At 39.2% G+C, this 25,873-nt stretch overlaps 1 protein-coding gene across 1 annotated transcript in view; it reads right to left on the bottom strand.

The window, feature by feature from the left end:
* ARFGEF2 (ADP ribosylation factor guanine nucleotide exchange factor 2) overlaps positions 1 to 25,873 on the bottom strand; it is a 57,902-nt gene continuing 32,029 nt past the window's right edge. The window contains exons 15-39 of the mRNA XM_066626593.1: positions 25,561 to 25,672; positions 24,270 to 24,475; positions 23,134 to 23,218; positions 22,867 to 23,038; positions 21,450 to 21,601; positions 21,114 to 21,242; positions 19,853 to 20,011; positions 19,381 to 19,528; positions 17,955 to 18,054; positions 17,343 to 17,383; positions 17,084 to 17,253; positions 15,976 to 16,127; positions 15,545 to 15,717; positions 13,595 to 13,755; positions 13,193 to 13,323; positions 12,975 to 13,104; positions 12,431 to 12,566; positions 10,708 to 10,846; positions 10,568 to 10,622; positions 10,127 to 10,241; positions 8,794 to 8,924; positions 7,401 to 7,569; positions 6,316 to 6,454; positions 5,548 to 5,665; positions 1 to 4,380 (exon numbers count right to left, since the gene is read on the bottom strand). Coding sequence (XP_066482690.1) covers positions 4,204 to 4,380; positions 5,548 to 5,665; positions 6,316 to 6,454; positions 7,401 to 7,569; positions 8,794 to 8,924; positions 10,127 to 10,241; positions 10,568 to 10,622; positions 10,708 to 10,846; positions 12,431 to 12,566; positions 12,975 to 13,104; positions 13,193 to 13,323; positions 13,595 to 13,755; positions 15,545 to 15,717; positions 15,976 to 16,127; positions 17,084 to 17,253; positions 17,343 to 17,383; positions 17,955 to 18,054; positions 19,381 to 19,528; positions 19,853 to 20,011; positions 21,114 to 21,242; positions 21,450 to 21,601; positions 22,867 to 23,038; positions 23,134 to 23,218; positions 24,270 to 24,475; positions 25,561 to 25,672 — 3,400 coding nt within the window. The 3' untranslated portion in view covers positions 1 to 4,203. The remainder of the gene's footprint in view (positions 4,381 to 5,547; positions 5,666 to 6,315; positions 6,455 to 7,400; positions 7,570 to 8,793; positions 8,925 to 10,126; positions 10,242 to 10,567; positions 10,623 to 10,707; positions 10,847 to 12,430; positions 12,567 to 12,974; positions 13,105 to 13,192; positions 13,324 to 13,594; positions 13,756 to 15,544; positions 15,718 to 15,975; positions 16,128 to 17,083; positions 17,254 to 17,342; positions 17,384 to 17,954; positions 18,055 to 19,380; positions 19,529 to 19,852; positions 20,012 to 21,113; positions 21,243 to 21,449; positions 21,602 to 22,866; positions 23,039 to 23,133; positions 23,219 to 24,269; positions 24,476 to 25,560; positions 25,673 to 25,873) is intronic.

The raw sequence follows: 25,873 nt of genomic DNA, 5'->3' as shown, positions 1-25,873 counted from the left end.
TTAAAGCATGGAATACAACAGTATTATACATATTTTATGTAAAAAAATTTACATAGCTTTTCATATTATATAATTATTCTGCTATTCTCTCAAAAATGTATACATCCATCGGGCAAGGAATGCTTTTCATTAACTTAATGATATTAAATGCACTTCATAATAGAAGATCTCTTAAGAAAAAAAGTAGCTCATAACTAATTTAGGCATTATATTGATAAAACATACATCTTGCACAAAGTATATTTTATTTAAAGTTGAAAAGAGATATTTTGGACAAAATGTCAAGACATATAGGGAATTGAACCTCACAGAAATCAACTTTTTTGTTGTTTGCTTCAAGCCAAAGATCATAACTCATCATCTGGTCAATTTTTAAATACTTAAGGGCAAATTTACTTTTCACACTTGCTTACACACAAGTAATTCACACTTGCTTACATTAACTTTAGTGCCACCACTATGCAAGTGATGAGTTAGCTATATAAAATGCAATGCACAAAACATTTAAGCATACTTTATTCCATCAGTTTTGTTAAAAATAAGCCAGCTTGTGCAAATATGCAGGCTTAAGACATTTGTGGTCTGCAGCCTCGGCCTGAATTCATACTACAGAATTTCAACTAAAGGGGTTGTAGTGGGCCTTTGTTCTATCTGTATTTTGGAATTTGTATAAATAAAATGCACTTCCAAAAAGACCAGGTGGGGGGGGGGAACACATGCTACTTGCTCCATAAGACAACACTGGGAGCAGTAAAAATTCAGTTCACCTTCAAGACTTCTGTCAGCAAATCCTCTTCTTTCTCACCTAATTCTTGTAGAGTACCCACTTCCAAGTGTTGAGAGAATGAACAGACTACATGTAGATTGTTATAACTTGTAGGACGGGATTATAAATACTCATTGGTCACATGACTTATTTTAATCAGGACAAACATTTTAAGTATAAAAGCACCCTATGGCCCATTGCAGATGAAATATCAACAACCGTGGTTAAGAGATCTGGAGCTAGTTGCAGATTGACGTGTTCCAATTTCTCCCTCTGTTTCACATTATGCACCACCTTCTGTTCTTGTTGGCTTTAATTGTGATTTAGCATTCCATCTACACCAGCACCTGCTCAGAGTATTTATAACAAGGATTCCCATCTCAGTGAGAGTTTGAAACCAAGATTCATGAGGTTTGCAAAACTTGGTTAGAAGGGAATCTGATTAGTAACAGGGCAGGTGTAACATTAAACCAAAGTGAAAGCTAGCAAGGAACCTGCATGAGCCCGTGGCTCACTTCTGATCTCTTAACCATTACATACATGCTGGACCTACATCTTATACCTTGTATTAAATCCATGATACAGGTCTGTTGCTGAGCAGTGCCAACTCAATAAAATGTCATGTGGGTTGAAAGATGTACCACAGCATAGACTGTGCTTTGCCTGCAGAACCTGCTTCAGGATCACAGGTCAAACAATATTGCTATAGAAGCTTCTGGGAGAATTCCTATAATTATGATTGTCCATTAGTTTGGCATTGCCAAAAAAGGTATGCTGAAGCCAACAGCCACTGCAAGAACACACTCAGACATTACATGTACTACTGTATCACTCTCTACAGATCTAGTATACACACAAACATGTGAAAAAAGGCTGTTATGGATCTCTGCTTCTTTTCCTCTCTGAATAACTAGATGGTAATCTGGCATTTTTTCCCCATGTCTTTAAATTAGAATTCAGCCATTTAACAATGCAACAGTTTACTAAACAGAGCTTTCCTAAGGAAATCAAATCGTTTAATACTAAGGCTTTAATTTAAAAGGCTCTAAGTTGTATGACTGGAAAATTCTACATATAAGCAACATTTCATATATAAAGCTTCTTCACAGTATTTTACACTGCAAAGATTTGGAAGATACTATTTCTATCCCTGTGTATTGCACTTCTCAATCAGGTTTTGAAATCTGTTGTCATGCTCCCTTAAATGTATTCCAATTTGAACAGGTAGCATTTGTCAGAAAGAGCTGGAACTTGAACAAGGCATGAACAGCAGAACCACAACAGTGGGACAAAAATAAATAGTCCGGTTTAAAAAAGAATATGGGATCACATACAGATGTAAGAATTAAAAAAATAAATTACTTCTTGCAATACAGGATGAAATGAGACTTAAAATTGCAAACATAAGTCTTAATTGCTTTAGAAGCTAAAGTTCTTTTCTCCTCCCAACATTCTGCCCATGGCAAACATTACCAATATAATAATTTATCTGTATGTGTGAGACAACACACTTAACATGAGACGAAATACTGCAGTTACCATGTAAAATTCTTTGGTAGAGAAATTAAGTGTCAGAAACAGTTTTCATGTCATATTTATGGCTAAACATGAAACAAAATGTAAAACCAACACTACTTCTTTATAAACAAAAATAGACTCAAGAAAGAAAGCGAGCACCTTTAATAAAAAATAATCCAGCCATCAATTCTGGGTCTCCAAAAAAGTATAACAACTTTGGTTGTGCTAACTGCCAACCCAATTAACAAAGCAAGAAGTTTCAAAATACACTGATCCTGAAGACATTTAAAACTCAGGAGTAGTCTTCGGTGGAACTTACTTCAACACCTTTTGTTCAGTATTGCAGCCAGCCAACTACCATTCCCCCTCTTACTTTGTTAATACTTTTACAATTCTTGTTTGAAGATATGGGTAGCTCAAAATATGCTTGGTAATACTTTTGTACTTGCATTTTTAATACATTTGGGATGGAAACCATTTTCTTCCTGCCCTCTTATACAAATCTTATACTCATCATCAAGAGTGTGAAATACAACTACACAGTAGGTTCTAGTCTGCTATACCTTTCAAAACTATTGCCTTCGCTGAGCCAAGAATATTAAAACACAGTCTTACAAAAAAGAGAAAAAAAATCCCCTCAAGCCCAAAGTCAATAGACCTAATAGAACTGCACTGATAAAAATTGCAAGTTTGCTTCCTATTGCCCCCTAACCAACAGGCTTCCGTTGAAAGTACATGTGCACTTATATTAATAAATCAAGTGGTCCCAATAGGAACCGGACTTCTCTCTCATACCACCACTGTCAATACATACTAACCACCAATTACAACAGCCATAATTCACAGTTCCTGCAGTAAAAGTAGAATTATCTTGATAGACCGTTTCTACCCAAATACTAACTTATGTATAATTCAGAGGGAATGGCTTGATCAACCAGTATAAATTGTAAGTCATTCAATGTGCACTTTGACAATCAATTTGTCTTACTTTATCCCTTACTCCATATCTAATATCAAGAAACAGAAGATTTTTTCCAAGCCAACACACTTCTTACCCATTCAAGTAATCATAGACTGAGTAACTGAATTAAGAGGCTTTGTGTAATGCTTTTGTTTTGCTGGTTTAGGGGTAGTATATTTTGTTGAACTTGAAGATAGTATAGCTATACGCTCAGGATCAAAGGGTATGTTCAAATGATGAAATATATCAGCTCCAAGACAACCCACTATGAGGCCACACTGGGACCAACGTACCACATACGTTCTACAACACACACCAAGTGGATGACAAGGGTGATGGTTGGAAATAAAGATTCTTTTGGATTTTTGCTGGGTGGGTTGGTCATACTGCCATCCAGTTACCATCTTGCCATGTTTAAAAAAAAAAAATAGACAGCACCATACTACTTTAAAAGAGAATTCAGCTCAACATTCACACTGTTTTTAACTGGATGTACCCCAATGGAGGAAAAAATATTCCAGCATGACTTTGAGATGACCTTTAGCCCTCTCTTAAATATTTATTAATACATTTGCTAACATCACAACTCTATATAAATATATTCGGTATTATCTGAGGAAACAGTTTCCATTCATTAATCATTACTGGCAAATTATGGTAAAATTAGCTGGAAGGCATTAAAAGGGAACCATTGCAAACAACAGATTTGAAGAGACAGCTTAGAGATAAGAATGACTTTACATTTACTGCATTTAATTGTGAAATGCTAACAGCTATTCTTATAGGGCAGCCAGAATTTTTAAAAAAAGACAAAAGCTTTCCTTCAGAAATACCAGCTTGATCAGCAAAACCCTGCTGTTCTCGTGGTTTCTTCTCTGCCAGGTATGAATTTCTTTCTTTCTGCATCCATTCTTTGAACTTAGCAGTATTCAAACTTTGGGAAACAGCAGCCATAGAGCTACCATGCAAGCGAGTGGGTCCCTGTTGTCCGTAACTGTTCTTCAGGAATCCAGATTTTGAACACTACTCCTATACGCAAGAAGAACCTCCGCAGCACAGCTCGGAGCTCTGGGATCAGGTCAAACTGCATTATTTCACATAGGTAAGGATAATATGTTGAAGCATGTGCTTTGAACTTGCAAAGAGAAGGGAAAAACAAAACAGTTAAATTACTTTACAAAAGCTAAAAAAAGTGCCAAAGTTTCCGCTATTAACTTAGGGTGCAATCCAAACCTGTGCTGGAGCAGGCAAGCCAGGAGGCTTGCGCTGCATCCAACGCAGGTTCGTTGGCTGCAGTGGCTCAGCTTCCCCTTACCCCTGGGTAAGGGCTGACTGCCCTAGTGGGTCTCCTCGAACCTGTGCCACCTCTGGAGGTGGAGTTGGCGCAAGTCCAAGGAGAGCGGAGCGGAGCGGCTTGAAGTCACTCTGTTCTCACCGGGGATGGGGGTTGGGATCCGGCGTAACCACTGGGTCCCAGCCCCGCCCCTGGGGCCACCCATCGCCTGCCCTCCCCCCACCCAGAAACGCCTCCCTCCAGCCTCCTCCAAGCTCCTCATGTCTACCTTTGTCCCTTGTGTCGGTGCGGGTGCGCTGACACAAGTCGCAGCGAGGAAGCCACTGCAGAGGCTTCTGCCGGCCTCCGTGCATCGGCGCATCTACATGCGCCAACGCAGCTTCCTCCCACTTATGCCAGCCAGGATTGTGCCCTTTGTTCTCACAGTGAGACTTGGGCAAAGTAACATCCAGGGATGGAAACTTACAAGTCTGCTGGTACTTCACACTTAAAATATTTCACATTTTTATTCCACCTTTCAGTAAAACAGCTTTTTGGGGATCAGAGAGGTGTAGTACTAGCCACACAGAAGCCGGAGATCCTGATTCAGCCCCCAAAGCACCTTCTTCACATGGAGAGCTTCTTTAAATTTGTAAAGAAGATTTTTAAAAGTGTTCCAAGGATGCAAGATATTTCACACCTTTTAATATTGTATCTCTCCTTGAGCTCTGTATCTAATGACCTGAGCTCATGTGTGCAATGCGAAGCTCTAACCTTGAGATGGTACTGATGCTTAGCACAACCACCCTTATCTGGAGTCCTAGAGCAACTCCTGAGGCTATGGAAGCTAGCCATCTCTGATCTAGGGAATGCTTTTTTTCATACAATGTGTCAACCCGTCACTATATAAATAAGTAAAAAAACTCTTAAAGTTAGCAGTCTTCAAGTTTTAAGGCACAATATACTCGTACAGAATACCTGCATATAAATTAGCTTAGCTACTATCAGGATAAAAGAGGAATCTCTTACCTTTTCATCACTGACTTTTAGCGTTTTTGTTAAAAGTAACAACAAGAGATTGGTCCAGGCCTCTCGATGGCTTTCTGAGTTCACGGTGATAAAATAGGCCATTGCCTCCGTACACACACTAGAGAGAGATTATATATGCATAAATATAAAACGCATAGTAAGCAAACACACAGGCAGCTTTCCTACCTACCCATTCTCAAGTCTAGTGGTACAAGTGGGACCTTTCATAGGTACACTAGAATGGAAGGAAGAAAATTATAGAGATAAAATTTTTTAAAACATTTTATTTAACATCTTCCTTTAAAAAATTAATTTTGGAATCTTCTAACAAGCTGTAAAATATTGCACGGATGTACAAATGGGTGGTTTTCCGTTCACCTATTGGGACACTTCTAGCTGCTCAAATTCATTTATTAGTAGAATCGCCAAATAAATTTTCCCAAATACCTGGAATTAAACCTTACAAGAACACACTGAAGTTAAAGTCCTCTTGCACTACCTAATGTGAAAGAATCACATATTCTCATCAACACATCAAGTGTGCATTCATACGCACATGCTGGCTTCCCCACTGGCTTCAATGGAGAGAACATCCCACAGAAAGAACATATCTTTCTATGTCTTGACTGAATTCCTATACTGAAATTAACAGGAAGCATTAAATGGAGGAAGCATTAAATGGAGGAACTCTGTACAGGCATCAGAACCCAGCACTCATAATCAATCTGCACCCAATAGCATTTTTGAAAAAATGGAAATAATCCTTACTTCAGCAGTCTCTCTTGTATAGCTTCCCAGGAGTCTCTGCGGTTTTCATCAACATACATTCGAAAAAGGATTCTCAGACAACAAGCCAAACTGCTGGTCTCTTGTTTTAAAAGATTGGGCTTTGATTTCCCCTTGAACCCTAGGAATTAACAGGATAGTGATACAACCACATTTTCTCAGGGTGCTTAACTCTAAAACATGTCCTGGAGATCTGTAGAAAAAAATAAGCCTTTGGACCAAACTTGGCCCCCAGAATCCCAAAAATGAAATGGTTCCTACCCTCTGTGAGGGTCCAATAAGTGCTACAGCTTTGGCTTCAGTTTTCCAAATCTGAGCACATTTACTGGAATCAAATCTGCACAGAGGTATTGTGAACAACTATCACATACAGGTTGAGTCTTGGTATTCGTGAGGGTTCATGTGGATGGCAAAAATCGCATTAAAGCAAATCCATTTAAAGAACAATGTCCCTTTGCTACGTGATTTAAAAACAGCCTTGCTGACCTTTGTGATGTAAGATAGAGACATTAGGCAGACAATCCATCAGTCTCTCTTCAGGTGCTTAGAAAGGCTTCACTCCAAGCCAGCGACTCCTCCCTTCATCCTGAGCACAGCGCTGGGAAAGAATGCAAAGTGATTATCTTTCTTTCACCTGCTCAGGGGGAAGGGAGAGGTCACTTGCCTGGAAGTTAAGCTGTTCTAAGTGCCTGGAGAGAGAATGATTGATGGATTGTCAGCTGGTTGCCCTCTCTTGCATTAACAAGACTAGTGTTAAGTGACTTTTTTCCTTTAATTTAATGGGCCCTTCTCATCACATTGAGATAAAACCGCAGGTAAAAAAAATTGATAATTAGGTTATACCTGTACACCGATTCTCATAAGAGCACCAGTAATGTAAAATTATCATTTAGAAATCATATCATGTAAATTATATACTTAATTACAAAACCAAAGCAATGATCCAATGCTATTATATATCAAAATTTTTAGATTTTCAGTTTAAGACTTAAATCAATGAGAATAAGGTACTGGTAAATTGGGGAAAAAATTTTAAAACCCTCAGTACACCACATTTTCATGCTTACCTGCTCTCCACAGGACAGTCCTTTGTTCATAATTTGAGTTAAAAGCTTTTGAGAATGAATGAGACTCTTGCAGACAATCCAATAACTTGAACAAATGCTGGGAAGACATGTATTTGTACATTCCTTGGTCTTCAGTGTTAATGTGAATGTCTGTATCTAGTGTGTCCCTCTAAAGACAAAAATTCAATTACAGGAAATATTGGCTTAAGAAGTAAATTTCAAAAATCTCAGAGGATTTTTATCTGTTTTATACAGTATTTCCATTAACGCTTTAATAGACAGAGCTCAGTCTAATATTTTTCTCCACATTTTTTTCTCCAGAACATAGAGGGCACATTCATAGGGTTTACATGATACGGTCACTGAGAAAGAACCATACATTATGCAGAAACACAATTGCACTCAGAAGCCAGATGCCTTTTATTTAGATGTGTTCCCTCTCTGCTGGAGAAAGGAAGAAATGACAATAAAAATAGCTGTGGCCATGGGGGAACATTACAGGTTGTTCTCAGCCTTAGGTTACAATCCTATGCACACTTTCTTGGAAGTAGACCCCACTGAACAGACTTCTGAGTAGACCTTCATAGGATAGGGCTGTTAGTTTAGAACAAACCTAGTAGTTTTACTAATAATGTTGCTAGCTTTACTAGCAATAATGTATTCTAAGTTTGTATCAGCTTAACAGTAAGGTTCATCCCCTAGAATTCATACATCTACAGCAGTGTTTCTCAACCAGTGGTACTCAAGGTGCTGTCTAGTGGTACTTGAAGGACCCCCAGACCCCTGTTCCCTAGCAATGAGACCAGCAATGCAATGCTACAAGCAGCATTAGGAGGCTTGGTTTGATGGACAGAGTTCCAGAATGTGCTTTTTGTGCGCTGGAAAAAGCCCTCCTGTCTGCCCTGATCCTCTTCCTGGTGTTTTTTGTGTTATGTCTGGCCTCCCAATCCGAAAGTAACTGGTGGTGACATCATTGCTGGCTACTTCCAGTGGTACTTCTAAAAAGGTGGACCATGCAAAGTGGTACACTGAGGGACAAACATGGAGAAACACTGATCTACAGGCTTAAAGAAAATCAGAATATCATTATTTTCAGTCTTGTCCTTTAATTCACAGTCCACTTTGAAAACCATGCAAATATTCAGTGGTCAGCAAAACATATTTAACTGAAATCTTGCTCCACTTGTTTAGGTCTTTTCTTCTTTTACAATAAAGCCAGGATGTTAGATCTGTTAAGCTCAAGTTAAATACACAGTTTTAAGGAGATTTCATATACCAAGCAGAAGAATTCTTGTATAAGTTCTCTCTCCCACTCCACTTTATTATTCTTAACATATCAGCAAAATGCAAAGCCAAGAGGTTGCAACACTAGAAAATATTTGAGGTTTCTTACCTGAGCAGCAGCCATATGCTCGGCATCTTCCTTCTTGCTCGTTGCTGGGTAAAATACTATGTTGTCAATGGTCTGTATCAATTCCAGCTGCACGACACACTTAATGAGGAGACTGGCAAAGAGTTTCTGGTCTGAAAGCATATCAGCATACTAGGTTTTCGTCCAAAAAACCATTTAACCTTGTTCCATGTACTCGTATAAATGTATCAATTATGTAGCTGCAGCCTCTTCCATGTACATTCTTCTCAAAGCATACATTTTACAGCATTTTCTAGAGACTGGAAACTATGACATTCCTGAACTACTGCATTGTTAGTTATCACCACTAACATGACATGCCATTAACAACAAAACCATTTTGAAAACAACCCATGACATTTTCCCTCCTTGCCAACATCCACTGATTCTATGAGTCCCTTCTGCTGTGCCACTCTTTCTTTCTTCATGAGAGCCCTTTAGGAGTAGAGACACTTCACTTCCACTTCCTTCCTCATGAGGCCCTTGTGAAGAAGGAAGTGAAACATCTCCACTCCCAAAGGATTCTCCATTCTTTTGATAGAGGGTAGAATGGCACCTTTCAAGAAAGTGAAGATGAAAGCAGGGGAACTGAGGTTTAGGTAAGCAATGCACTCTTCGCTGACATTTCTGACTGCTTAAGGTGGTGAGCAAAGATTTCAGTTAACCAAATTTGCTGCTTAACTGAGTGCCAGTTAACACAGGTTTGATTGTACTTGTAACAAACTTTTTTTTTGCTTTTGTTATTTTACAGTAAGATAGGTAGTAACAAAATTAGGGAGAAAATGCAAGGAAACCAGTACAGTTGTTCCTTATTATCCATGGAGGTTCCGTTCGTGGAACCCCCATGGATATGGAAAACTACGGGTATTGAAAACTGCAGGTTTCCAGGACCTTTGCACCCTCCTAGCCCAACTGGAGCTCTGCTCCAGTCTGGCTTGGCATCTGCGGGTTATGAATCCGCAGATGCTGAACCTGTGGATAACGAAGGCCCCTGTACTCAATCCTCCTACCCATTAGAGAACAAAAACAGAAAACTTTTAATTAAAAGTTTCCATTAGCCCCTTTCCATGCTGGACAAACTAGTGATCCTTTAATCCCCCCAAAATTGCAACTAATTAAATTTAAACAAAAAGTAAGATGTCACCACAAAAAACACATTAGCATGAAATGATCTAATAGTGTTGCTGCTACAATTTTCCATAAGAAGAAGTGAACACAGGATGAAAAATACAAAAGAAAAGTGTGGAAGCAGCTAATGAACAATGTATAACCTGCCATGTATGTAGATGTTATGGAAGCTGAAGTACAGGCTTACTTGAATAAGGTCCACCTTTCCAGCTCTCGTCTGTAGGATTTGAGAATTGGCTCTGCCCCCTTTCTGAAGCATTTTTGTCAAAACTGCTTAAAGACTGGCGATCCAGGTCTATATCCTAAAAGAAACAGCAGCTGGGTTTATGGTTCCCTCACCAATGTGTCATAACTCTCAGTTTCAAGGCAACAGAACGTATTATAACTTTTAAACAAAATGTATTATCTTTAGCCACTTTATGAATTGCTACTAATTTTCATTATTTAAAGTTCTAAGTTTTCTTCCTGTTCTTAACATGGAAGAATATTTTAGGTCCAACAGGCAAATGAATGCTCTGTCAACTAGTGTCTATTCCTCACCGTAAGTGTCCAGAAAGCTATCACATGCATCTTAATTTTGTGTACAATTTAACAGTGGAGGGGGCCAGGGAGAAATTGGAGCACTTACCAAATGCTTTTCAGATGAATCATCTTCCATTCCTACTGGCCTCCATGTTAACAAACTTCAAGGAAGAAACAAACAGATCAGAAATGTAATCTCATTTTAAACCACTAAGCATATTCTGCAGTGTCTGGAATTATACTTACACATGAGGAATTGTAGTTTTGAAGATCTCTAGCATACAATTGCAGGTTTGGTCCCAGACTTCAGGACTGAATTTTTGTCCATTTGATATTACAAGGCTTTCTAAGCAGTTAGTACCTGATCGAGCTAGTTGCTCATTATCTGTAGGAAAACAGAACATGTCACATATTAACAAAATTAAAGAATATTCGCTGTTATACATACTTTGTTGGATGGTGTTTTTGTAACTGCTCGATCTTAAGATTGGCTGTGCTTTCATATTGTGTTTAACAGATAGTAAGACAGCACAGTAGCACAAAACTCAACAAACTGGAGCATATCTAATGTTATGTTTTCACTGCAAATCATGGTTGGCAGAATCAAAAACTAACATTCTCTTTCCCAAAGCAATTCCACTTGCTGTCATTCGCTGTTGTTTCCCCTTATACGCTGTTCTTTCCCCTTATTTCCTCGTAAATGCAGTGATGCTAGTTAGTTTTAACCATGGTTCCAAAACAATCCAGAACCCAACTGTCAAACCATTGTTTGAAATGGTTTTCAAATCTTGACTTTTGAGGGAAACATGGTTAGTGTTTGTATCAGTTTATATACAAGGGAAAACAATGGCTAATGATAAGAAGCAGGTGGATGGCAGGGCAACAGGAGGAAGCCAGCCTGAATTTGAGGGATCTGTTTTTATGTTGGAATAATAGAACAGAATCATGGGCAGATATAAACAGAATATTTAGCTATGAAAAAATGTTCAATCATACAAGACAAGTCTTTATGCAAGGCCAGAAATGCTAACCTCAATGGTCTTGTGCAGAATACGGCATGAACATCCTTGAGATGGGACAGTTGTGCAAAGTCAAGAAGCAGGTCTTGACAAGCACACCAAGGCTGCAATCCTATAACACACTTACTCCCACATAAGTCCAATTGAATTCAGTGAGGCTTACTTCTGAGTTGACTTGCCTACGATTACACTGTAAATTTCTTGATCAGCAGTTTAGGGACAATGGGAGGAATCATTACATACATACATTACAATCATACAGCTCAACAGCTGGTACCTAGAAAACCATTCCCTTGATACTTTCTGTTTCTAGCTTGCTTTTCACTGGAAATAGCTTGATTAAATAATAATTACAGAACCAATAATCTAGATGCAATAGAATGCCATCGGGTGTTGAAATATATTATAAGTAGCTGTAGGACCATTTTTGGACATGGTCACGATTTGGAAAATTTGTAGAGTTCAGCTTTGTGAAGGCACTACCAAAACTGTTGATGCTTCTGAAGTTCCAAAGACTATTTAAGGGTACATACATTGGGTTTTTAACAAACAAATCATTTTAAATTCCACCCCTGCCAGGTGACTGAAAGGACAGGGCTTTGAACCAAGGATGTTTGGAAAATGCAATCAGAAAAGGTAGAGAAATTGGTTACATATTTTAAAAAGCAATAAACAAGGACAAAAATGATTTTCAGCATGGCTTCTGTAAACACATACATACACTTGTTTGCAAAATGAGGCATTGTTTTTCCATGAAGATGTAGTTCTTCATGAAGGTGCAGTGTATGGCAATAATTAAATTGAAAAAGGATGATTTACCTTAGGGATTTTCTCATTTCAAGACACAATGGGGAGAAGAGTAAGGTGGAGGAACAAAAAAGGTATTGAACACATACCTCCCTCAAAAGGTATTCATTCAAAACAAAGTGACATGTATGTAAATAAGCTACCTTGTTTTACACACCAGTGTAACTGTGCAAATATGTCAGGAAGGAGGATCTCATTCAAAGCTTCATAAAATTGTGTGAATACATCACAGACTGCAAAAAGTGCATGATTACACGTAGTAGTCATCCATTCAGATTTCTATTGAGAGAAAAAAACAGCATTGTATTTTTGTTGAAATGAATTAGGAAGGCTTTCGATTGTATAATAGTTACAATAAAGTTTATAAATAAATAAGACCACCACCCTTGCCCCTTCCTCACTATCAGACTATAAACTTCTTGCAGTACTTGTTTCGCCTTGATATGAAGGAGGCAATACCCACATCAAGGAATCAAACAGAGAAGGAAATCTTATTTTAGCACTGTTCTTGCTCCAGGCAACAAAACTCTCAAGCAACAAAATGTTCACCTCTCAAACAGAGAGCCCCCACTTCACTAAAAAGGAATAATAGAAGTTCACAAAATCACATATGGCTTTGATTCCTATATTAAGACTGCAATCCAGTTTCCTTCTATAGAGGATTACTTTTTAAAAGGCCCTCGATACCTCTGTTTGCTGCTCTGGAAGTTTCATGTTATCAAATATCCTAAACACAATTCGAAACAGATCTTGCCACCAGTGCTTTTCAAAGGTATGACCATAGCTCTTCATAATTTCAAACATAACCGTTAGGCCCCTGCAATATGAAAAAAACAAAAGAACATTAAAGTAAAGAGTGCCGATAGCTGAATAGAGAAGCAAAACCAAGTTTCCCTGTTCGCTACCTTGTCCGCACATCTAGCTTGCACCGATTTATAATACAGGAAAGTTCAAACAAAATTGGGAACCATCCTCGGACCCAAACTCTATCTCCAGGAGCCACATTCATGTCATCACTGGTGTATTCTCTTAAAACCTGTAATCAGATAAGAGCTGACAATAAGATACAGTTTAAACAGACATGCTTAAATTACTTAATCAGATCTTGCTTCAGAATTGAAGGGCTCAGCTGAACAGTGATGACAAAGGCTGTGTTAAAACTTCTCTTCAGGCAAGTCACTCTACACCCTGTTAATTTTTAATTACAACACTTTCCCTCACTTTTAAAATTCAAAAGGTATTTTAACATGCAATAGTTAATAAACTTAAATAGTAGCAGAAATATAAACATGCAGAGGAAAAAATACCTGAGGTCTCTCTGAAACGTATTTAGCACAATAACGGATAAGTCTAATAGCTTCCATGCTGGTGTCTGGAAATGCAGCATTACAGGCAAATTCTGATAAACATTTCACAGCATCCTGAAATGAATCTATTGCTGCAGGAAAATGCTGTTGAAAGATACTGGCTGTGGAAGAAACAGAATGAAACACACACAATAGCACCAGCATCAGAATCAGGGTTGGACATCTTGGGAATACGGTCAGGTCATATCATACGCGTACTACATTTGCACAAATTCAAGTATACACACTCAGCAACAAACCAGAAAAGAGGAAGAAAAAAGCAGCAGTGTAAACAGTGCCCCTCATTCATTTATGGAGTATATGCCCTGGAGTTAGCATGAGATGGGAGAATGCATCTGTTGGTTCCTTCAGTCAGTCTCTGCTACCGCGTGCCTCTTACAGTTTTTAAAGACACAGTACAGGTTGTCAAATTTCAGTTAAAACTACATTTCAGTTAAAACTTTTCCCTTTATTACAGAACCTAACCCTAGCATGAGCGGTGACCTGACTGTATCATTAGCTTAAGTATATAAAGCTAGCCAGGTCAGCAGAGCTATAAACAACACTATCTACATAATGCAGTTAACAAATCACACCATTGCAGTTCTGGCAGCTGTACACCTATACCAGGGCAGCAAAACTTGTGTATTTTGACCCTGTCACACAGACCAGTAGCTGTTATGGTGCCCACCAAAGGCTCAATAAGCCTCTTTTTACTGCCTGTCTGGTACTCCAAGTGCAGTTATCTGATGTCAAGCACTTGGCAGCCCGCAATACAAGGCCAGTGGACTGCATTCTGTTCGAAGAATCACAGCCACCTTGGGTGCCCTTCGAGGAGAAAGACAAAGTAAAAATCAAATAAATGATAAAATAATGTGGTACAGGCCTGAATTATACAACTGAACATACCAATTTCATTTTGAAAACCATCTTAAATCTATTTTTGCTTGATGCTTCCTAGGCAACTTCTCCAGAATTATGTATTCCAAGTCACAGAGAAGAACCTCCAGAACCAAAATAGCAGTGTGTAATTCAATTTTTCAGCACTATTGAACCTATAGCAACACATCAAACCATCCATATCTGTAAGGCAACTATACCACATGTTGCTGTGAGTGAGGCTATGGCTGCAGTTCAACTTTTCCAATTTAGAGTTGCTGAATTCTCCTATTGTCATCGGCAGACAAAAGGAGAATTTCCAACCTATATTACCATTACTCTTTCTTTTTCAGAAAGGACAAAAGCCCAGCAACTTCCAGACATAAAGCTATGATGCGAAGTGTAGCTCAAAACAAGAACATCATAAGTGGCCTCTAACTGTTTTGAGTCTGACTGCCACTGCTAACTTTTGAAATGTTAGTCTTGTTAAACATTACTTACGGCCTGATCCAAACCAGATCGCGCCAGCTCAGCGCCAGTGTGTTGTGTCACAAATGTGCCATAACACATGCCTGTGACACTTACTGCTGGGCCAGCACAGGTGCTGACTCAGCGCAAGCCCATGTTAAGCCAGCAGAGAATGGGTGACCACCACCCGGAGCTCCAGGTGCGCACCGGGCAGCAGAGAGGTGACTGGGGAGGGTGGGGGAGGCGTTCCAGGGCAGGAGGAGGGAGCGGAATGGGACCAAGGGAGTTCAGCTTTGCCAGATCCATAGCCCCGCGTCAGCCTCCCGGTCCGACATGGGACTGCTTTACTCTGCACCAGCTAAATAGCCGGAATAGAGTCGAATAGCCCTATTGTGGGACTGCTTCCTTTACTCAGGGGAAGGGGACATATGTTCCCTTCCCCCAACTGGGAGCCACTGGTGGCTGCCCAATGTCCATAAGATACAGTGGCAGCCATTTTGGCACCGCTGCAGCCCTGGGCGCTGGGCAGCTCAGGATTGGTCAGTCTTGTTAAAAGTTACTTACTAACTATGTGACCTGTTGTCTGAAATGCCAATTCCACAATATTCCCATCATGATCTGATGCTGCCTGATGAAATACTGCAAAGATGTTTTTCCATCCTGAGCGAATATTAGCAGCTTGAGAATTCACCATCTGAGCAATGCAGCGTATTACCATGTCTCGAATTGTTGGTGATCTAGAGAAAAAAATAAAGCAATAAAAAAACTGTCACCACCTCATTTAGGGTGTAATTTATGTTATAAATATATATTTAATTATATCCTACTTTCCCATCACAGTCATGGGGTGCTCAAAGCAGTGAACGAAGGCCAAATTAAAACCGAAGACAAATATTAAAAGTATATCAAATATAATATACAGAAAATCATCATCATTATACATTCACATGAGTGCAAGTAGCAAGTTCATATTTCAAGTGATAAGCAGCACAAACCTGTTTTTCTTCATGATATGCTCGAAAGGCCTCAAAAAGTCTTTCTGAAATCGGAAATTGGCTAACTCTCCCTTTTCAAGAAACTTCATTGACAGTTGTCTCAAAGAATCAACTGCAAAAATGGCCACATCTTCATTAGGATTACAACCAACCTATTGAAGAGAATTAGGCATTCCCTCAAACAAGTGCACAATGCATATATACACAAAATGAAAACTGGACTATAAAAAACCAGCCCTGCAACTTGATTGGTTCATAAATGCAACAGGTGCAAATATTACAGAGAAAGTTTAGAACAAGGATTTTCAAAAAGTGTCAAATACCCTTAATGTTCCCATCCTAAACAAATTGGCAGTTAAGTCTCCCTGATTTCATTTGAGCTTATTTCATTGTAATAGGCTTACAAGCTTAGTACTTGTTGAGGAAACGTTTAAGTAGAAAACATGACAGACCAAATCAATTTATTTAGTCAATACTAATCTTATCATTAGTCTGAGGGAGACATGCCACAGGTCTGTGACTATTCAAGACAAACAGTAGAACTCCTATCACATCCTCTGAGACCTTTCAAAATTTTATACAGTTATTTGGCCAATAAAAATTCATCTGCTACGCAACACTCATTTGTGAAGCCGACATTAATCAGACTCATCTGTGGGATCCTCCAAATTACAAAAGTGTGATCAAGTTGTTGGAGGAAAAATAAGTTCTGTCTAATTTAGGTGTCTTTGATGGAAAGGGGCAAATACCACAAGGTTCTGACCACTGAAGAATGGCAAGTGCGGAAAACTGAACAAAAATTACTGATGACTTGCCACATGAAGCCTCCAGGTCCTCTTTCTGGGGGTTTTCTAACAAAAGTTTCTAATGACCCAGTTGCAATCTTGTCTGTCAAGTTCCATATATGCTCTCTGCACATACTGACTTTCTACCTGGTGATATGAGTAACACATTCCAGCTTTCAGTACATCACTACCTGTTCAGGCATCAAGATAACCCTGTATATGAACAGTCACATCACTTTAAGCCCCAGTCACATCACTTTGAGCCCCACCCAACATTTGTACTGAAAACTGTCTGTTCTATAGATTTAAATTTTTTGAAATACCTTATTGAAATGATCTCCAATTACATGCCATATCCTGGACCACTGTAGCCTAATTCTGTTCATGTTGTAGTAGGAGATCTCAACTATCTTCTGCAGGCTGAACATGCGTGGATGGTGAGGGGAAGCCAGTTCATCCATGGAAACAGCACACAACCATCGAACAAAGTCAACTAACATTTAAAGATATGAGACATGGTTAAATCTGGAACGATCCAATGCGGCCACTTTCCATTTCAGTGTATTTTCTCAACATACATACCTATTGCATTTCCATCCAATCTTGTTGAGCCAGTAAATATCCTGCAGAGTAAGTTCAACATATAGTTAAACTCTGAGACACAGAAAATTAGAGTCTACTACATATTATAGCTATGCAATGTTAGAATGAAACATATGCAGCATTCAATGCACTAAGGAACAAAACCAAATCATTGACAACTAAGCAGTTGTCATGAGATGATTCTTATAATATGGAATTCTTCATTTCATGCAAGTCCACAATGATGGTATAAGAAATATTTTAGATTCTGGGCACGATATCGGATCCCAAGCAGTTTCATTAAGTCAGAAGGAGAAAAGAAAGAACCAGCAGCAGCACTTGCTTACCCTAAGGCCCATCCCTATCTTTTAGCACACTGGGCCTCCTCACCACAGATCATGCCAGGACACAATCCTAACTGGGTCTACTCAGAAGTAAGTCCTATTTTGTTCAATGGGGCTTACTCTCAGGAAAGTGCAGTTAGGATTGCAGCCTGAATGTTGTAAAACATAGTATGGCTTGGATCCCAAAACCTATAGCACAGTCACTGTGATAACTAGCATAGTAAGTTTTCCACATTTTATTTACAATGCAAGCTACACATTATACTACCTGTCCACTGCCACCACCACGCTTTGTGAGCTGGTTTCTCCCACAGATTCCTGAATGCTGGCTATTTGTCTTTTGTCCACACCTCCACCAACAAGGTTACCTATATAGGGAGCAACCAAAAGGAGTTGTTACATCTAAAGAGAAATCACCAGCCCCATCTATTATAGATGGATTCGGTCAAATACACTGGCATTTCACTACAATGGTATCTCCAGGGTTTGTGTCACCCTATGCAGGAGGCCAGCCATCACCCCTATGCTGGCCCACCTCCCATGCAGTGGGTGTGGCAACACTTCAGGTGGTGGGCATGGTAATTACCATCACCCCGCCCACTGGTGGTTTTTTTTTTTGCTATAACTTTTGATAGACTAGAGATATTTCAACATGGTTTGTTTCATTGCATTCTGCATGAAATTACACATCAAATGATATATACCATGATGGTATTATTCAAAAATACCAAGATTTAAAAATTTTTGGTGAGTAGTGGTGTCACCCCCCTGTGTGCATCAGTCGGTGTGGTCCACACACCCCTAGAAACACCACTGTTTCAACATTTGTTTTAAAGTTGAATTGTGAGCTTTTGCATGCATTTTTACAACCTGTTTTTTGGTTTTTAAGTAGATATACTTATCAGTATGCTGCCTGAAAACTAAAATATAGATTGCAAAAATGAATGGAAAAGACGCAACGTGTGATTTTAAAACAAAGACCAATGTAATTTATTAATACAAGTTTTTTTTTACCCTGCACCTTCCATCTCTTGGCATAGATAGTATATGCCTCTATAGGCACTGATGTATAGAAACAATAAAATCACCAAAAACGCCCCCCCCCCCAACAAGGGACCAATCAGCAGCAACAAAAAGCCAAGACAGCAGTAACATAGGTAAATCAGGTCAAAGTTAGCAAGCATTTTCATAAGATATGCCAGGTAGATTAAGCAAGTTGTGCAATTCTGTACATTTCATTTGCTTAATTGGATCTGGTCTTCCTGGTGGCAAGATTTTTAACTAAAGAGATTGCTTTAGAGTGGAAAAGCTGCATAGTATGGGCAGCATTCAAAGTAGTGCTTCTGCCATTGGGCACTCCCTCTGGGAATGAAAGGAACATTCCATTCACGTGAGGGAACCCCTCTCAGGAGCAGAATGCTCCTTCCATTACTGGAGAAAGCTTCCAGCAGGGAAAGCACTAGTCAGGATGCTGCCCAGAGATAAATGGATGCATCTCCTGTCCCTTTTTCTGATTTCCAAACTAGATGAATTCAATGAGACACTATCATTAATTAAGTAAACCAAGTCTCCAGGTGATGAGAGCTGCTAACTATGCAATCTTAAATAAAGGAAGTGATCTTCATCCCAAAATGCCTTGAGTTCACTAACTTGTATACCCCAAGGTTGAAAAGGAAGTTAAGGTGTTTTCTTACTTAATCCAAGACCCATGAACTCTTCTCCTCCTGATGTGAAGCCTTTGAGGCTCCCCTCTCTTTCACGTCCAGACCCAGAAAGGTAGCGTGTTTTAACTCCAGTTCCTATAAGCTGTGCAAGCTCCAATTGACTGATGCATTTCAAGATCTAATAAAAACACACAATTCAGCACCAGTGTCTATGACTGCAAAATGCCTAATCCAGAACAGTTTTATGTTTAAAATTTGTCTTATGAATTGTAAGTTGCGCACATCTACATTTTATAAAGGGGACAGTGCAGTACATCTAAATTTAGAAATATCAGATTGTAAAATACAATGCTATAAAGCTATCTCAATCATCATACAGTGGATAAGTGAAAAGACGCTACACAAAACTCCTATTAAAGTCTACAACTGATTGATTCAAGATAGCAAGACTTCTGTTAAACTAATAGCACACACGAAATCCTCATTGTTGGTTGTTAATTACCTCATGCCAGGAATTTCCTAGGTAGTTTCCATCAGTGTGGGCCACTGTAATCAGAGTTTTAATTGTGTCTATGTTCTTCTGTTTCATTTCTGTTATGCTAGAGCTGGCAGTCAATAAGGAAAAGCGAGCAAGTGCCTGCACATAAGCATCTCGTTCAAGCTACAATGTAAAAATACAACATACTAAAGCGTTAATACACCAAAAGCAAAAATAAGTCACAAGAGAGATTTTTTTTAATACTTCTCCCTCCCACTCCCTGCCCAGTATCTCAGGAGAGATGAGCATATGGGGTAGAGACAGAATTCACTTATCCATGCTTCATAGGAGATTAAGCATGACAACATGGGTGTGTAAGAAGAAGAAATATGATCAAGGAGAAAGTTGAAGAAATAATGGAATGATCTCCCTGAAGCAGAGAGGAAGTTGAAGCACATTTAATTTTCCATCCATAAAAAGTGAAAGAAATGGACTAGATCAGTAGTTCCCAAACTGTGGGTCAGGACCCACTGGTGAATCGTGACCTCATTTTTGGTGGGTCACCAAAGGGTGATGGAAAGATCAGATGCCGAATTGCCTCAAGCCCTGAAGCTATTCAAAATCAGATGTTGTAGCTCCTAATTATCCTGCAAAGAGCTGCTAATTAACCTGCAAAGAGCTCCTGCAGTTTGCAAGCATGTGTAAATATAGGGAGATAAATGTTTGAGGGTCTTTTTTCTGGTTATTAATTTATAATTTATAAAAATATAAATATTTATTTATAGATCTCCTTTTTTAAAAGACTGGTAAATCTAGGTAGGTCCCGATAGAGTGTCATTAAAAAAAGTGGGGTCCCAGTGCTAAAAAGTCTGGGAACCACTGGACTAGATCCATAGGACATTTAAACAAAGCAGAACATGCAAAGGTTCTGGCAACTTTTCTGTGACAATAGTAGTAAAGGTGGTACAAAAGTAGTTTTGTATACATTCTACTTAGGCTGAACAGGTGGTTACCTGAGAAAACAAGTGAACCAAAACTATGAACATAAAAAAGCACTACAACTAACTGTGTATCCATCTACCAATATCCATAGCTTCTAAATATTAAGCCAAAATGCACATTTCAGGGGTGACAAATTAAATTATATGCTGCAATTAGTTAGGAAACAAATATTTCTGCAATGTCAAAAACTGATGCCAGGAAATATAGTTCTGACAACTTCAGGAGCTCTAATTAAATGCAGTCTTCCACGGCCCAAGATATAGTAAGTCTACTCTGGACCAACCTGCATGCCAAAAATGCATGCTATTCGGATAGCACATCGTATTCCTTCTAAGCACAATGATGCTACTTCAGTGTCATCACAGTTTTGAAGACCAACACTATAAGCAGCCAGTAAAGGAGTCCACACGAGCTAACAAAAGAAAAAGAAATAAGACACTGTAAGTTTAGCTTTGTTACACTCCAACAACATTTTACTCAGATTAGAATCTACTACAGATATTATTCATGTCAACAAGGATCTATTCTCCTTTACAAAATGGTGGTCTGGATCATACATCAAACATATCTGTAACTCATGCTAAGTACCAAATAATTTAGATTACAGTTCCATACTTACTTTGAACATGGGTCTGACATGATCCAGGTGAGTTGCACTAGTGAAAGGTGCCTTTGCATGACTCACTGCCTCCATCAGAGCTTTAGCAGTCCTTGCCATTTGCTCCATTTCCAGATTGTATAATAACCGGCGCTGCTTCTGACTGGCTACATCTAAAGAAACACACAACAAGCAACTTAAGTGTATGGATTTGGCATAATTGTACAAAACTACACAAGTCAGTACTGTATATAGCCTTTAAAAACAAATCATTCTTCTCCCATCTTCAGTGAAGACAGCAACCTATGGAGATTCACATTCAAGTGAATAGGGTATAAAACTACATCATAAACAATAGTAAGGCTCGATATAAAGTCAATCCTCACTATCCACAGATTTGCTACCTGCAGGTTCACTTATCCGTGAGCAGCAGGATAAGTGCCAATTGCCTCACAACATCTGCAGTCTGTTCTCAGCTATCCTCACTCTTCTGAAGCTATCTGTGGCATCAGCAGTGATTCCAAAGCTATTTGGCCATTCTGAAGCTGTGGCGGCCATTCACTATCCGCAGCATCAGACATCCAGCAGGGGGTAAGTAAAAAAATATTTTTTAATTACCCTCTGGTAGGCTGCCTGATCATCTGTGAGTCTCCTAGACCTACGCCCACCATTTTACTGGCGTAAGTTCGAGAAAGAAAAAGGGACAAGGTAGCCTGGGAAAGAAGGTAAAGAAACTGGCACATGCTAGTGTCACTAAGAAATACCCCTCCCTCTTCCTGTTGCTGACTTGCTCCCACTGCCAGTTTACCAGTGCCAGCAGAGGCTTAGGGAGCTGCTACTGTGTGCACCATACTGCTGCCCCTTTGTGGTAGCAGCCTGGAAGTGTGTGACAGCAGCCTGACTTTTACGCTGCTGGAATGCTAGTCCCAGCAGTGCAAGGCCCCAATAGGACTGGAACTCAAGACTGTTGCAAATTTAAAAGAACAAGCTTTGCTGGGGGAGAATCAGCAAGGCTTCCATAAGCATAAGTCTTGCCTCACAAATCTTTTAGAGTTCTTTGAAAAGGTCAACAGGCACGTAGATGTGATGAACTACTAGACTTTCAGAAGGCATTTGACACAGTCCCTCACCAAAGTCTCCAGAGAAATTCTGGGATCTCTCAATGAGCATGCATGCAGTTCATCCCATTTTCATTTCACAATAACTCCGAGGCAAGAGAGTGATTGGCCTAAAGACGCCTAGTACGTTTTATAATTGAGTGAAAACTCAAACCCAGTTCTCCTTAGGTCAAGTTTAATACTCTATCTGCTATAGTACACTGCTGAATTAAAGTCAATTGAGTATTGCAAGTTAACAGAGGGAAAGAACAAGACGTAGTAAGAATGGACAAAAAAAGCCGGATCTTTTTCATGCTGGGATATTTTTACTAAAGTCATACTTGGCTTAGTAGATTTGGTTGTGATTGCATATTCCTTTGCGTCCTTCATTGCAATTTTCTTCCCTTCTATCTCATCATAGACTGTAGACAAATACTCCTCTGGAAGGTCTTTACTGTCATTGATCCCACGATTCATTTTTATGTATTGCTCTTTTGTCATCTTATTCTTTACCTGTTAAAGCAAAACAGTCAAAAATAGTGCATTAGTTTTGAAAGATATCCAGAAACTCACTTTTAACTGTCCTGAAGTATTATGTTTAAATATACCTGGGGACTGTGCAAGTCTGTTGTCAACATTATAATAGAATATGCTAAAACGTAAGCAGTGTCAGCGCTAGCAAAGAGCGTTTGGCTGGAAAAAAAAGAGAAGACAGTTTTAGAACCCTACATTTTACTCTGTTGTCTCCAGGTACACAGTTCTGATTTTCAAAAATGCCTTTTAAAACCATTCCACTATAGCATCTCCTACTGAAAAGTATAAATTATTCAATCAACTGTAACTAGAGTCAGCTTCAGAGTTCATAATAATTTGGCCAAAGCCCAGTGGGGACCTGCCAACTCTGCAATTATATAAGCTCAGAAATGTACAAAACACGATGGTTCACAATATTCAACCAAAAGACACGAATGCAGAATACCAGTCGGAGAAAGAGGAACAGACAATTGTTACCTACAGACAGTTGCCCTAGAAACAGAGCTCCAGATCCCAGAAAAGTCTCCCAGAAGCAACATCACAAGAGGCAAAGAACACAGAGGTCAGTGTGCCATTAGAACAGTGATTTTCAACCTTTTTCATCTTACAGCACACTGACAAGTTACTTAAAATTGTCAAGGCACACCAGTTTTTTGACAATTGACAAGACACACTGTGTTCTTGGTGGAGGTCTCAAATCCCCCAAAAGCCCTACTAATAAATGACCCTCCCCCAAACTTCTGCAGTATACCTGCAGACCATTCACAGCACACCAATGTGCCACGGCACAGTGGTTAAAAATGGCCACATTAGAAGAAGAATGTTGAAAATCGCTATTATAATAAAGGCTTTCAGCTTTTAGAGTATGCATCATCCTGAATAATTCATAGATTCTTCACCACAGCGGTTGTGGTACAGCCTATTTAAATAAAATGGGGTTATGTGTGGTAAAATGTACTTCTTGCAGGGGTGGTGGGAATTCTCATTTATTCCCTTTCCCTCTCCAACAACCTGTACCACCCCAAAAGTCATCTTCTGGTGAAGAGAAGATACACACAATCCTCCAAGAGCACTAGCTAGTGCAAATGCAAGGTGGGGCTTAAGATACACTGCATAATTAGTACTTGCTGGTTAGCACCATCTTCACCTAACGGAGGCTTCCAAAAATGCACCTAACCTACAACAGCTTGTGTAATTTGTTTCAAGTTACCCTTGGTTGCATTCAATGTATCTAGCAGCAAACTTTTCCATTAGTCTGTCAATCTTCTGGGCTTCACCAGGCAACCGGAATCCTTCCAGAAATATACGCAGAGCAGAGACAAAGTCTTTCCCACAGAAATCTAGCTGGTCTACATAGGCATACATCACCTCCTTGTTAAACTTGTTACTATCTCCCAGATATTCTCCCACTTGGCTCTAGAAGGAAAAATAAAAGTCACACACAAGCGAAAAGATAGAGCATTACTAGGCATTACTGCTTATTGATATTGCAAATACATACATTACAAAATTGGTCATGTTTTGCCACTACTACTGTGACAATATTCAAAAGGTACTGTAGGACAATATAAAATCAATTTGAATGGCTTAGGGCGCAGTCCTAACCCCTTATGTCAGTGCTTTCCACAACTGGCATAACTGTGCCAATGGGACATGTGCTGCATCCTGCAGTTGGGTGTCACTCACGGAGGCCTCCTCAAAGTAAGGGAAAGTTTGTTCCCTTACCTCAGAGCTGCATTGCCCTTATGTCGGTGCTGGAAAGCACCGACATAAGGGGTTAGGATTGCACTCTTACTTTCACATGCTTCCTGAACAGGAATAATAAAAACTAAGACCTTGGATATACTGGCTTTAATTAGCATGAACAGATCCCATCAGATGTTTTGTTTTTTTCTGAGTGCCCCAGATCTTTATTTCTGCTCTCCAATCTTAGACCCTTGAACAGTACCACAGAAATTATTTATCAAGAACTCCCATCAGTCACCAATACTACTAGCTCTATGCAGCACAGAGTAACAGAACAAAAGAAGCTTAGACAGACCATTCACCCTACTACATCTCTGTACCAGCTAGATGTCTTTTTTTATCCATGTTAAATTCCTTCTTTAAAAAACAAGCAAAAAAAACACACCAAATGAAAATTAGCCTTCCACGGAATATCTTTTTTTTTTTTTTTAAGCAGGCATTCAATCCATGACTTTTGGGTAGAAGAGGTTAAAATATACACAGAACAGAACACACTAACAAGCCTTATTAGACCATAAACAATAAAGTACTCTCAGCTCAGCAGTATTATTGCTAGCAGTCAATTTGGATAACAATGCCATTAGGTTCAACAAAAAGGTATTAATTAAATACCATCAGAAAGAAACCTCATTAATGCAACATTTGCACACTAATGGCCTCCCTGACTTCACATAAAACCTGCTGTGGTACATGTGTACATTCAGAACATTGTTAAAGGCATTACATAATTTTTTTAATGCAAGTGTCAGTCTTACAGAACACAGGCGTTCTTCTTGGTGCAGAAACTGTGCTATGTCTTCTACAGATACACCAAGCATTCCCTGTTCCTGTAAATACTGCAGCCCTCTCTTGGATTTTTTGTTAAACCTGTTGTGGGGGAGAAGAACAGATCAGCCAGATACAGAAAAACAGTCACCTGCAAGCTTGGGAAAAAAAGTTAAAACAAATCTGCATCCTAAATTATGCTGTACCTGTACCATGTACAAGTCTTAAAAGTCACGATGTGTAAAACCAAAGTTAAGTATGCTTTAACTGGGAATCCCAAAGTGATGCGTACCACTGTGGCAA

Source organism: Tiliqua scincoides, chromosome 4 (genome assembly GCF_035046505.1).
Source record: "Tiliqua scincoides isolate rTilSci1 chromosome 4, rTilSci1.hap2, whole genome shotgun sequence".
Lineage (NCBI taxonomy): Eukaryota > Metazoa > Chordata > Lepidosauria > Squamata > Scincidae > Tiliqua > Tiliqua scincoides.
Note: the sequence above shows the minus strand (reverse complement) of the source record. Positions and strands in the feature narration are given on the sequence as shown.